Source organism: Curcuma longa, unplaced genomic scaffold (assembly GCF_044706935.1).
Source record: "Curcuma longa cultivar G26 ecotype Majalengka, Jawa Barat unplaced genomic scaffold, ITB_CL_G26_1.1 contig_11592, whole genome shotgun sequence".
NCBI lineage: Eukaryota > Viridiplantae > Streptophyta > Magnoliopsida > Zingiberales > Zingiberaceae > Curcuma > Curcuma longa.
In genome coordinates, this window is record NW_027428912.1 from 29,686 (window position 1) to 43,992 (window position 14,307).

The following is a 14,307-nucleotide window of genomic DNA, read 5'->3' on the forward strand; positions in this document are numbered from 1 at the left end:
TGGTGTGTTGCATCGGACGTCTTGTCCTCATACCCCTCAACAGAATGGCGTTGCTGAACGCAAAAATCGTCATCTTCTTGAGACCACCCGAACTCTTCTTCTCCATTCTCATGTTCCTCTCCAGTTTTGGGGTGACGCTGTCCTTACTGCATGCTATCTCATCAATCGCATGCCTTCCTCCACTCTACAAGGTCAAATACCTTATCATGTTCTTTATCCTCATCAGTCTCTTCATCCTTTACCACCTAAGGTCTTTGGTTCTATATGTTTTGCTCATGCTCTCGATCCTGGCGTTAGCAAACTCTGTCCCCGGTCTCATAAATGTGTCTTTCTTGGATACCCACGGTCTCAAAAAGGATATAAGTGTTATTCTCCTACTCTCCGTCGGTACTTCATCTCTGCTGATGTCACGTTCTTTGATTCTGTTCCATTTTTTGGGCCCAATGGATCTCTGTCAGAGTTTTCTCCTTCTACGCCGACACCGTTGGCTATCTTTTATCCTCCGGAGGAGGCTCTGTCACCTCCGGAGACATCTCCTCCATTGCAGGTTTATCAGCGTCGTTCTCGTCTTACTTTGCCGCCGCCAACAACTGACACTGCCATGGACACATCTTTGGAGCCAAGTCTTTCGCCTCGTCCTTCGGTCCCATCTCATGAGTCTGATGTTCCCATTGCACTTCGGAAAGGTATGCGTTCCACTCGCAATCCTTCCCCTCATTATATCTCTTTGAGTTATCATCGTGTTTCTCCTTCCTATTTTGTTTGTCTTTCTTCTTTGTCGTCTGTTTCTCTTCCGAAAACTGCAGACGATGCTTTTGCCCATCCAGGATGGAAACAGGCTATGCTCGATGAAATGTGTGCCTTGCAGAACAGTGGGACTTGGGACCTCGTTCCTCTACCGCCAGGAAAGTCAGTTGTTGGTTGTCGTTGGGTATATACGGTGAAGGTTGGTCCGGACGGAAAGGTTGACCGGCTTAAGGCTCGTCTTGTTGCTAAAGGATATACTCAGATCTTCGGATTGGATTATGGGGACACTTTTTCTCCTGTTGCCAAGTTGACCTCTGTGCGCTTATTCTTGTCTATTGCTGCAATTCGACATTGGCCTCTTTATCAGTTGGACATCAAAAATGCTTTCTTACATGGTGACTTACTCGAGGAAGTCTATATGGAGCAACCTCCGTGTTTTGTTGCTCAGGGGGAGTCTTCTGGTCTTGTATGTCGCCTGCGGAAATCTTTATATGGCCTCAAGCAGTCTCCCAGAGCATGGTTCGGTAGATTTAGTACTGTAATTCAACAGTTTGGCATGACTCGGAGTGAGGCTGACCATTCTGTCTTTTATCGTCACTCATCTACTGGTTGCATCTACTTAGTAGTTTATGTTGATGATATTGTTATCACAGGTAGTGATCATCTCGGGATTTCACAGGTGAAACAACATCTATTCAAGCATTTTCAGACAAAAGATCTCGGCAAACTCAAATATTTTTTGGGGATAGAGGTAGCACAGTCCAAAGATGGGATTATCATATCCCAAAGGAAGTATGCAATGGATATTCTAGAAGAAACAGGCATGTTAAACTCAAAAACAGTTGACACACCTATGGATCCTAATGTCAAGCTCATGCCAAATCAGGGGGAGCCTCTTCCAGATCCTGAAAGATACAGACGATTAGTAGGAAGATTAAGTTACCTTACTGTTACTCGTCCAGATATCTCTTTTGCAGTAAGTGTAGTAAGTCAGTTTCTCAACTCTCCATGCAAGGAACATTGGGATGCTGTGACACGTATTATCCGATATATCAAAGGTGCTCCAGGAAAGGGTCTTTTGTACGGAGACAAAGGACATACTCGAGTCGTAGGTTATTCTGATGCAGATTGGGCAGGATCTCCCATTGATAGGAAATCTACTTCTGGTTTTTGTATATTTGTCGGAGATAACCTTATTTCTTGGAAAAGCAAAAAGCAAAATGTTGTGGCAAGATCCAGTGCGGAGGCAGAATATCGAGCTATGGCCATAGCCAGTCAGGAGCTTATATGGCTCAAACAGTTGCTTCAAGAGCTAAGATTTGGAGAGGTTACACAAATGTCACTTATATGTGACAATCAAGCTGCTATGCATATCGCCTCGAATCCAGTTTTTCATGAGAGGACAAAACATATTGAAGTCGACTGTCACTTTGTCAGAGAAAAAGTTATATCTGGTGAAATATCTACAAGTTTTGTTAACTCACAAGACCAACTAGCAGATATATTCACCAAGTCACTGAGAGGTCCTCGAATTGACTACATATGTAACAAGCTGGGAACATATGATTTATATTCTCCAGCTTGAGGGGGAGTGTTAGAATATTTAGGAGGAATAAATATTCTATTAGATATTCTGTTTTTTTTTATAGAATAAGTCGTTAGAATAGGTCCCTATCTTATTGTATAAATAGGGGCTTGTCTCAATAATAAAGTAATCAATTCCATGATATTTTACAGACCCTACTTCCATTCCAGTCAGACCAGGGCCCACAGCCATCACCACTCCAACAGCTTCCATTCCTAGATTTGCAACAAAAACAGATATCAAGTAGGTTCTAATTTGCCCCACAATTTTCACAGACAAAAGTGGAAACAGCTGCTATGTTTCTTATAATGATTAAGAGAAGAAATATACAACTGCATTAATTTTTGTGTCCAAAATTTATAACAACAGTTTGTGCCAAACCAATAAGCACCTAATACCATCATTTGTCCCTAGCAGGATGATGCAGCATATGAAAGCATTTTAGAGCAGCTAATGATGGAAAAAAGATGTTTCTGCATTGGTGTTTCCTTCTTACCACTTCCTCTGATGGTCATAATGGGTAAAACTTCCTCTTGCACTTTGCTAAAAGGATTTCTTATGCTACAGTTGCATTTGCTTCTACTCTGTATTATAAGAAATTTCTAAGCATCATTATCAATTGATCCAAATTTTAACAAACAATAAACACTTAAATGACAGTAGTCATGATTAAACTTAGACTATTTGACTCGAATGCTGAAAGCCTATATAAGAGCATAAAACTATTGTTTGGTACTTCTTGAATATTGAATAAAACTTCCTTTATTTTTCATCTCTCTTCCTTTGTACTGCAAGACTAACAATTGAGGCACATAATTGCTCTGCAAGGTCATCTTTTGGACCGCTATTACCCTCCATTACATCCCCCACTATGCTAGCACCCTAATCGCATCTATCTGAAAAGGGCAAACTACCTTTACAACTACTACCTTCTTCTTGTGTTGTTGCCTCTAAAACCCATCATTTAATTCCACCTCCACCAATTTTATGCCTATTGAACATGCAAATCTTTATTAAGATCAAATTTGAATGCCCGCAGAAATCCACCATACTTTCCAACAGAAATTCCCATAATTTCCCACTACTACCATCCACTTTCCCTCTGTCTTTCCTTCACAACAGCCACATGAATCCTGTTTTCCTAAAAAAGAGATCAGCCAACTCTATCCCCTCCAGTATAACACTAATTGGCTTTCGCCGGATGACTTAAGAGCAAGATCCACAACAATTATGATAAAACAATCCAAGTTTTGCCTTACGACACAGCCTGCATAGGACACCCTGTAGAATGATGCATGGCCCTCGCATCAGCTTATCTAGTGTAAGCAGTCTGATATTGCCCAAAGCCTCACATGTTTGTCACTAAAACTAGGGTTCACAATGGTAATCTTTGAAAAACATTAATTGTATAAGAGGAAAGAAAAACAAGTTTGTTTGAACATAGTAAGGCTGTTATAGCAATAAAAAGTCTCTCATATTGGAAAATTTTAAGAAGTGACTCAAGATCCCACATCGAGATTTCAACAAGATCTACTCATGATGATTTGATAGTACCACAACCTCATTGAAAACTACTTTCATTTACTCATGTTAGCTAGTGATTCTTGATATTCTATTTTTTCCCCCTAAAAAAATATCACACTTATTTGTTTCTTGCATCTTAGTCCAACCAATACCATGGCATAATTGTTGTCACATTTATCCTTCCACTTCATCTTTTTTATTATTGTCCAGCAAATATCTTTATAATTTTCACTAGTTTAGCATTTAGTGTCGCACACTAACAAAAGGATATAATTACAATGAGAAATTGTCTATATGACCATAGATAAGCCACGTTAAATAAATCTACGAGAGACATCCATATAATAGCAGTGAAAATAAATCCATAAAACAATGCCAAGAAGAAAAAGTCAACATCAATCTCAAACTGCTTGGAATCTCATCCTCTCCTAAACCAAACACAAATCACCTCTAATAAAAAATCATGCACTAGAAATGTGCTAGGATCACATAGAACAGACAAAGTAGATCAAATTCAAAGTTTCCAATTAAAAAATCTTGATCAATCAAGTTCTAAAGTGACCAAATTTTTATCTAAGGAAGATCAAAAACCTAATGAGGTTGTGCAACCAGTCAAAATCTAGTAAAAACCAATTAAGTTATCCAAGAAATTAACCAGGAGGTGATATTGACAATATTTTGAAAAATGACTTACTGAATTAATTGGCACTTGTTAGAAATCTAGAGAAGCTCATATTGATTTTAGGATAATATTTACATAGAGCAACTGTCATTAAATTGCATGCTGAAACACAAGATAAAATGGAACAAAGCAATATAGGAGTACATTCATTATCAAAAATATTTCTTTATAGGCTTGTTGAATCAGATGCAATTCTTCTGCTGGTTATCCTCTTGACAATGTAGCCAGATTAAGATTTTTGTGGTGAAGGAGGTGATTGCAGCATACAGAGACAAGGATGATGAGGACTTTGGAGTAAAAAAGTAGATTGAGATTAGATGAGTGATTGTGTTTGTCTATGAGGTTATGGTTGCTTGTGAAGGCTAGATGATAATAAGGGCTCTGGTACCAATTTGATACTGAACATAGAAAGGAAAAGAGGAGAGTATAGAGAATAGGATTCCATGGAGAAGATTAATTCAATACAACATAACATAAAAGCATTATGATACTGGATACCTTATCAAGCATTGCACAACTACCAAATGACAAAGATCATACCCACTAGCCAGAGGTCACCCAACTAAGACTTCTAAACAATGGCTTCATTTCAATATTACAAATCCATGTTTATCCCATGTAAGGTCTTACCCACTAGCCAGAGGCCACTGAACTAAGACTTCTAACAATGGCATTAATTTAATATTACAAATCCATGTTTATCCCAAGAATTGCATCATCAGGGACATTAAAGAACCAATAATGAGATACTCCATGCATGTCACCAAAACCTGGTTTGGTCTAACCAAATGTCAAAGCCAACCAAGTAAATAGTTATCCTTATTGCAGGTCTTTTGCTTTACATTGGCAACATGCGATCACTGATCAGTGTAAAAAATTGTGTGTTTCAAAGACCAACTATGATAAAAAAAATTAAGCATTTAATTCATTTAGTACTATAATATCTTTCATGATATTACCTTATCTTACACAACTTGATTGAACTCACTTGATTTGTATATGTAACATCTTCAACTGATAATATCATGGCATCATTCTTGCCTCAGCCAATGATTACTTGAAAACCTCTAGCATAGTGTTTGAAATACCATTTAAGACATTCAGCACAAGCAAAACCTATCATTGTCCCAGCCGCTCAACATGTAGAATGGATTGAGATTAGCTAAGGCGAGCATTTTCCTCCTCCGCAACACGTCTTGTTCCATGTGTGGGAGTTCTATGAACATCTTCCATGAATGATGATTTTCTTCAAGGTACAGGAAACAAAAAATAGCTTCTTATAGAGCAAAAATAGTGACTAATCTATTGGTGAAAGTGAGGGTTTTCTTCCTCGGCGACATGCCTTATTCCACACACGAGCGTTTTGTGAACTCTTCCCTGAGTAAGGGTTTTCTTCAATCTCTACGACATGAAGTTTCAAACAACTTTAATTGATTTAGGTAAGGTTCAAAATACAAGCCATGTTGAAGTTTTGATCTTTGACCAGAATGATATTGTTTTCGTATCGCATCGATGTTTAAATGCATGGTGCCAGTAATAAATTGGAGTTGAAGAAGGAAAGAGATGAAGCATAAAAACGAGCCATTGTTTATGCCAAGCATGGTTTTAAATCTTGTACCATGCTAGGAGAAATGATCAAAATATATCATTTCGTTAATTTACTGAAACTCAATACCACTCGGTACAGACAATATCTCCTCCCTTTATTTCATCTCCTTCTTACTTCAATCTGTCACTGACATTATGCATCAGAGTGTTAGCACAATACTGGAACAATATCTTTCTGGTCAAAGACCGAAACTACGGCACAGCTAGAGATTTTGAACCTTAGCATTGATTGATATCGAGTTTCAATTATTTAACGAAATGATACGTTTCAACTGTTTCACCCCACACGGTATAAGGTTTCAAACCATGGATTGAAGTTGGAGTTGCATAGCAACTTCAAGGGTTCATCCAACTCCATGTGCTTCTCAAGATAACTCCTCAAAGGCATGAATAGCTTCAAAAGTGTCAGAACAACTTAAGCAACTTTCCTCGATGGTGGCAGAAGCTACGAAATATCTCCTTCAAGTAATAAGCCACCTCATCCTCCTCTTCTTTTTCCTCTTCATCTCCTTTGTCCTCCACCTTCAATCTACCATAGGCAACATGTTGAAACTCCCACGTGACACTAACATATTCTCGTTTCAGTTGAATTAGGATACTCCATCTCAAAACAAGTCTGTAATATTGTGTTCACTTAGGTAAATACATTTTTCAATCAATGAAATGTCACATTTTCTAAGCTTGTGGTACTCTCTTGTAGACCCAACCGGGAGAATAAGTGAAATCTAATAGATACAAAGCCAAAGGAAGAAATTGATTTACTCCTCTTTTCCCTTCCTTTAATTTCCTCCCCTTTTTCCTCAACTAAAAAGCAAACAAAGCGTAAATATTGCTCCAGCTCCAATCAAACTAACCACTGTTGAGTACGCAATGTGATTTTGAAGTGATTATATAAGCATGAAATGCAGAACACTCAGAGAAGATGGATATAAGTAAAGGTTATAACAAAAGATGATAAACCAAAGTTAGCCAATAAAATCACTAACTATTCATGCTTCATATGATCACTTATCAGATTTGTATACTTTTAAGAATGAAAAAATAATAATAATATAAAAAAACAAAGCATGTTTATTTAATAAATAAGATAACAAAGATATTCAAAATAAATAAATAAGGGTGTGCTTCTTATATTTCATTCAATATCAATACTAGAGTACAAAACTGAAATTTTATTTAGAATCTCAAACTTAATAAATAATAACACCTGATTTAATTAAATTTAACAAGATTTAATTAAATAAAACTTTATTTAATTAAATTGGCCAAAATAAATCTGATTAAATTAACTCAAACAATATTAAATTAACAGATCAAATCTTATTTAATCAAATTAATTAATTTAAAGCTAAATTAAATTAATTGAATTAGGCTAAATTAATTAATAAAATTATTTAGATTAATTTTAAGTAATTTAATTAATAAGAACTAACAAGAAAAATATTGTTATAGTACTTCATTTATTTTAATTAATTGATTGATTTTAATTAATAAGAAATTAATTACTAATAAGTATTAAATTGAAAATATTAATTAAATATTAATTACATAACTATTAATAACTAAATTATGATTAATTTAATAAGAACTAAATCTTTTTGGTGTAGGATCGTTGAAGAGGCTACAGGGTGAATAATCATTCGTGGTTTTTAAGTTTCTATAAAAATGAGTAATGCAGTGGAAAAGAAAGTAAAGAAAGACTATCAAATTAAAAAAGCAAACCAACGTCACTTGGAACTTAACGTGGTTCGACAATCCTCCCAAGGACCCTTACTCCATGGCCTTGATCCATAAGATGAGTCACTTCTCGAAAGAACCTCTAATCTTTCCCCTTCTTGACCAGTAGCCGACCTTGATCCATAAGGTGACTCACTTCTCGAAAGAACCTCTAATGTTTCCCTTTCTTGACCAGCAGCCAAAGGTGGAGAAACCTCCTACAATCTCATTCTTACAATGAAGAAGAGTAATTAAGCACAAAGAAGGGAGGGGGGGCGGGGGAGCAAAGAAAACGAGAGCATGTTATAAGAGAAGTTGGAGTGTAAAACTGTGAGGATTCAAATCCTTTCTTGTCCCTCCAACTCTTATATTTATAGTGTCTTATAGTTTCTCAATTTCAAAGTTTCATCAATCAACTCCTCTGCATGTAGTCAATAGTTATGAGAATTATTGTCGATTGTTGTTAGATCAACAACTTTATTCTAGGTTTTAAGATACACTGAAATATCAATCGATTGTTCCCAAATCTAGAGTAATCAGAAACATTTTATTTATTTTATTTTATGCCTAAGCCGACTAATTAATCTAGTACCTATGATTATTAGTTGATTGAATACCCAAATTATAAATCTCTCAAACAAAAAACCTCATTTTGTTCATGGTTTCGAGTTTAAGGTTTAATACTAACTAATACTAGTTGAATGCTACCTGGATAGACTCTGAACAAAAGTCTTTATATTCATTTCTATTTACCAGTTGACTAAGAATCTTTTTTTGGTTGATTACTCAACTAACTTGACTACTTCTAAATTCAAGTCCATTTTTTTCCTTTATCCCAATATACAAGTGCATTCACTCTCCTCTTAGCACTTTATCTTATCTTGCCAAGAAGTCCATGCCTTTAGGACTTTATCATGCCAAGAAGCCTACTGTTGAGTCTTCGTCGTGCTAAGAGACTTTTTGTGCCTCCGGGTCTTCATCATGCCTAGTATTCGGTTATTATTGAACTTTCTTATACTACCTAGTTGACCTCAACCTATTGGGGCTTCCTTGCACTACCTAGAATCCAATTGAGCTTAAACTATTGGCACTTCCTTGCAGTACCAAGAATCCGGTGGACTTTATATTGTTAGATTTGAGAGGTATCCTAAGGCAATCGCCTTAGGGTTACACTATTTATTGAATAAATAGCAATTCATTATTTGAGTGCATATTCCATGTGTGTTTGATTGGATCTTAAACTCGAATACTGAATATCCGCAATACAATTCATAGTATGAGAGAATTTGTGATTGGATCACAACTCGTGAGCATCTCTACATGTGCAATTATGAATGTATTGAAATTATCCTTAGTCGAGGAATTGATGAGCACGGACATCATCGATTCTGTTGAGACTAGCACGTTTAGACTCCTTGGTTATCCAAGCAGCTGATCTCACTGCTGGAGACATTGGATGTCGAGAGTTAAATGTGGATGCTGGTTAAAGGTAACCAGTTCATCGGAGTGACCTGTCTTGAGACTTCGTATGGTTCTATGCAAATAGATACATGTCAACGAAGATCTCAATGCAGCTTAAGTGCGAGTTTCCTTTGACTTGCGGTATTCAAGTCACCTTGGTCATGGAGGCTTATACTTTGACATCTTAAGCAAGCATCTCCAAGGAGGTGTGGACCCGAGATGATTGGGTATAAGTCGAAGTGCCCGAAGGTGTTTGAATAGCCCACAGAGGATTCACCGCTCCTTTAAACAGGAGACGTATACCCTACGGCCACTTGTCGGATTGTTACTAAAAGTCTTTGGCCAAAGCAACACATGTCAAGAGTATGAGACTCTTGGACACATGTATAAGTAACTTGAATCCACAGGACAAGAAAGTTAGCTTGGGCTAGGTGTGACGTAGTCAGCCTAGTGGGGACCGACACATAGACCATGTCCTGAACCAAGCGGGTATAAGATGGTGAAAGGAACGAGACACGATTCAGTGTAGCTGCTGAAGGGTTTAGAAGATATTCTGGAATCAATCGTTGATTTTCCGATCAATTGGGGATCATGATGTACTACTAGGTGCCACTCATGATCGTTCCGTAATTAATTCATTAATTACGGACGACCAACATAATCGGGAACCTATTGGGTCACACGCACAACAAGTTCTCCAAAGGACTTAAAACGAGTTTGAGAATTGAATTCTCAGAATGAGAGAAATAAAGTCTGGTTGGACCAGACAAAGGACAAATGATGGAATTCATCTTACAAAGACGAAACGAATGAAATTGATTTCGTTCAAATCAGAGGTCGTTTGGTTAGTGAATCGAACGATTCTGTTTTGAACCAAATTGAACCAACTTGGTTTGGTTCATGATGGAAGATATTTTGGCTAAACCGAAGAGATGAGGAGCTTCGTCTTGAGAAGACAAAACGAACAAAACTGGTTTGGGTAAAATCAGAATTTGTTTGGTTATTGAACCAAGCGAACCAAAATGATTCTGGTTTGCTACAGTACTGGTCCAGCTGAACCTGGTTCAGCTGAACCCGGTTTAAGTTCTAAAACCTAAATTAACCGGTTCACTCATCTAAAACCCTAGCCGACTTCTCCCTAAGGCATCTCTCGTGCGACATCAAAAAAATAGGGGTTCTCTGTTTTTGGGTGTGCGCGAGCACCGCTGCCCTCCTTCTTCGCGAGAGAGTGCCGCCGGACCAATGAGGGCATCGCCGGACCACGGATGGCACCGCCGGACTTGAGGGTGTCGCTGGACCGGATGGCTTGCTTCCCTTGGACGCCGGCTACCGCGAGTGGAGAAGGAGCACCGGCTGCTGCAAATCGCGAAGGAAGAAGCAACCGCACGAGGAGGAAGAAAGTGTTCTGTCGATTGCTGCCTGGACGTTTGGCTGGTGGCCGGAATCTCTCGTCGCCGCCCTTAGGCTGGTGGCAGATTCTTGCGTTGCCGCCCGACTAGTTGGTGGCTGATCCTCTGTGCTGCTCGCCGGAAAAACAGGAGCCACAAGCCTATGTTGCTGCCGGAACAGACTTGTGATACCACAAGCTTTCTTGTTGAGGTTTGTGTTGTCTTCTGTGTTGATGCCAGATCAGTTTGCTTCGTGTTGCTTGCATTGCTTCGTGTGGCTTGTATTGCTTCGTGTTGCTTGTATTGCTTCGTGTTGCTGCCGGAACAGACTTTGTGTTGCTCCCGGAACAGAGGGTCATGGTGCCTTCATGTTGCCTTCGATTTGCTACCGGAATAGCGAGTCTCTTCACCTTGTGTCGTCGATTAGAAGCAAGAGATAGCTCGGCTTTCTTTTGCATTTGTGTTGGCGACCAGAAGAAGGGAATAACGGAATCCTAGTGTGCCATGATGGTCGTTCACTTGCTGGCCGAAAATTGTTTCTGGCTACCACAACGTACTGTCAAAACTAGGGTCTAGCTATTCTAGTATCGGGATTTGTTGTATCTCGAAAGCTTATGAAGCAATCAGAAATTGTTCCATTGTTATCGGAAAAGAGTTTCCGATTGTTTGTCCTAAATCGGCGGTCGATGGTTGACCACCGATAACTATACCGTGAATACGATTCACGGTGATAGTTAGTAAGCCTCGGAACGATCGCGACAAACGTTGCTGCGTGATTTCCGGAACAAGGCTTCTCTCGATTCGATCGTCATCGATCATCGGCTAGTACCGAAGACGATGACGCGATTCGTGGCTTCTGAAGCCGTCTAGACGGGAGCTTGGCGTGGATCACCAGTAGAGGCGGGATTCGGATGAAGACCGCTCGATTGATACCAACACGGCTCAAACGTCATCGAAAAGGTACGCCAAGAATTATTTAATTCTTTGCAAGTTTAATTCTGCAAGTAGAATAATTGTATTCTAAAATTTTAATTTCCTGTCATGCCTTGTACATAGTTAATTCCTGTTTATGCATGCGTGTGTATATGATAATATTAGTTTTAATTATCTGTAAATTTTTCCGCTGCGCACGTTTATGAAACGTGAGAACACGCGCATTGCACCGGGACGATCCCAACATATATGAAATCAACATCTTGTTGTCTAACTTAAACGTTATCCAAACATCAAAACTATATGCAAACACATGCTTGGAGCTTGATTGCACCAACATTTGGTTTCTCCCAAATTCAAGAATCACACCCACACATTTCAGTGGCCACTCAAATCCAAAAGAAAAGATTTAGTAACGGTAATAAAAATCTCGATCATGTAGATAGATAGCCATTCAAGTCCTGGTCACACGAGTGGCAACTAAAGTGTTGAAGTCAAGATTGTGCATACAACCACTGAGAAAGTTTGTGATCTTTAGGAAGCATCCTAGCACCACAAAGGAGTCTCCAAGATTCAATCTATATTTACATTAAAATGTCAACTCCTTGTGATTTTCAATTTATTCCCTCAATTATCACATTCTCTTGAAATTATGATTTTCTATCAACATTTGAGAAATTTCAGACTCTTGTCTAGGAAATCTATCCAAATTAGATGGGTCCCGATCCAACTCAATCAATCTGAAATGGAATCAATTGAGTTGCCAACCATGGATGTCATGAATTAGGGAGTCTTCCTTATTCTTCAACTTTTTGCTTTGTTCCATTCTTTCATATCTTATGATCCCAGATATAAGTAGTGAGATTGATCTTGAAAGTCATATACTGTAAGAACCATAGCATAAAATCCACATTTGATAAGAAGATAATTGTTTGGAACAAACTGAAAAGTAGAACCCTCCTACCAATAACAAAATCAGATTCATACAGCTTGGACAATGGAGGTACAGGTGAAATAGAGATCTTGTAGCAGCCAGCTTCGTTAGTAAATTAATTAAATTACCATGCCAAATAAACAAAATATTGTGCAAAACTCTGGATGCCACTAAAGACAGTGTTCTTCATGGCCAAATAGAAGAGACCATATTAAAAAATCCCCCATTAAGATAATATAAGTCTGTCTCTAGGACAGAATGATGGGGAATAGTGTATGAAATCTGCATTGCACTCTACAAAGATGCGCAAAGAGCTCATTTGGGTATACACAGCCTGTATCCAATAAATTAAAGATACAAAAAGGAACTGAGTAATCAAAATGAAGTGTGGCACAGAATAATTATCTTGAGTGCTGAGAAAATTCCCAAGGTTTGATTCAAATAAAATTAACAAAGCCAAGCAACCGTCAACATAAAAAATCATTTATATAGTAACTAACAGCGAAGCTGAACTAAATGCTAAATTTGTCATTTGTCATGCTATGGCATGACTTGTTTCCTTGTGAAGAAAAACAGCCTCCTTGCTAACGTTAGTGTACTTTGATGTATAGATTAGAATTTGATGAAAAAAAACATTATTCATATCGAGAAGTTCACTGGGTACCTATTTTCTCCCATTTTCTCATCCTAGTCTAGTTGAATGAAACATGGTCATCAAATTGATGTGCTTTCAAATGACCATACCATAATGCATAACTTAGCAACGAAATGCCACCGAAGAACAGACAATTCATCTCATGCATGATGTTTATTTAGGATATTAAAATGTATGACACGTAAGCCTTTCACATGGGGCTTTTATACAAACATGTGATAAGCGATAAGGAGCTAAGAGAGAACAAACCAGGTGTAAAGGGCAGGTCTTTAGTGTACACCCCCTTTCGGAAGTAAATGTCGATGAAATTAACGCCTATGGCCTTGTTCCTCACCCTGATCTCTCCCTCCTTAGGCTCCACAACTTCCACCTCTTCCCATTTCAAAACCTATATCGAAAACACGGCGGAGCATAAGCAATGATTACTCAAGGAAAAGATCAAATTGGCGTTTGCTCTTGTGTTACCTCAGGGCCTCCGAGCTCGTGGACTCTGATGGCCTTGACCTTCGCCATATTTGGTTCCTCTGTGGACGCCGAAGAAGAATAGGAGGAACGAGCAGCCACGACAGCGAGGGTTAGCAGGGAAGGCCGCCTTGTCTTGGAGCGAGATAACTGTCGCAGGGAGGAGTGGGGAGCAATCGATGGAAGCAATCGTAGGGCAGGGCGATGAGGAGCAGCGGCGAGGATTGACCGAACTACTCTGCGATTGCAGGGTAACTTGCGTGTGATATTACTCGTCACCACCGAACTCATTTCCAAAGGCTAAGTAGTGTGTGCTGCGTTATTGGCCGACGTCGTTGATTGCGATAACTAAGTATGGGTTGCATATTTCATCAAATCAGACCCTTATGTTTCTTATTTTTCATATTACTCCCTCCCCCTCTGTTTGGTCTTTTCCAATTTACATCCCTTAGTTCCCTATTCTTCAATACCCCAAAATCTATTCCAATTTTATCCCTTGTTTCTAAATTTCCTTAAAATTCAAATTTAGTTTGACCATGAAAGAAGATTTCTAAACTTGCAGGATAATTTCTACTCCAAACCAATTTTTAAAAAATTTTAACTTTTTTTTAG

General features: G+C 38.5%; 1 protein-coding gene across 1 annotated transcript in view; it reads right to left on the reverse strand.

Moving 5' to 3' along the window:
* The window catches only part of LOC141815884 (uncharacterized), a 38,515-nt gene extending 24,511 nt beyond the window's left edge, over window positions 1-14,004 (reverse strand). Inside the window, exons 1-3 of the mRNA XM_074703751.1 lie at window positions 13,699-14,004; window positions 13,483-13,621; window positions 2,483-2,547 (exon numbers count right to left, since the gene is read on the reverse strand). Of these exons, the coding sequence (XP_074559852.1) occupies window positions 2,483-2,547; window positions 13,483-13,621; window positions 13,699-13,986 (492 nt within the window). The 5' untranslated portion in view covers window positions 13,987-14,004. The remainder of the gene's footprint in view (window positions 1-2,482; window positions 2,548-13,482; window positions 13,622-13,698) is intronic.
* Window positions 14,005-14,307: the final 303 nt, after the last annotated feature.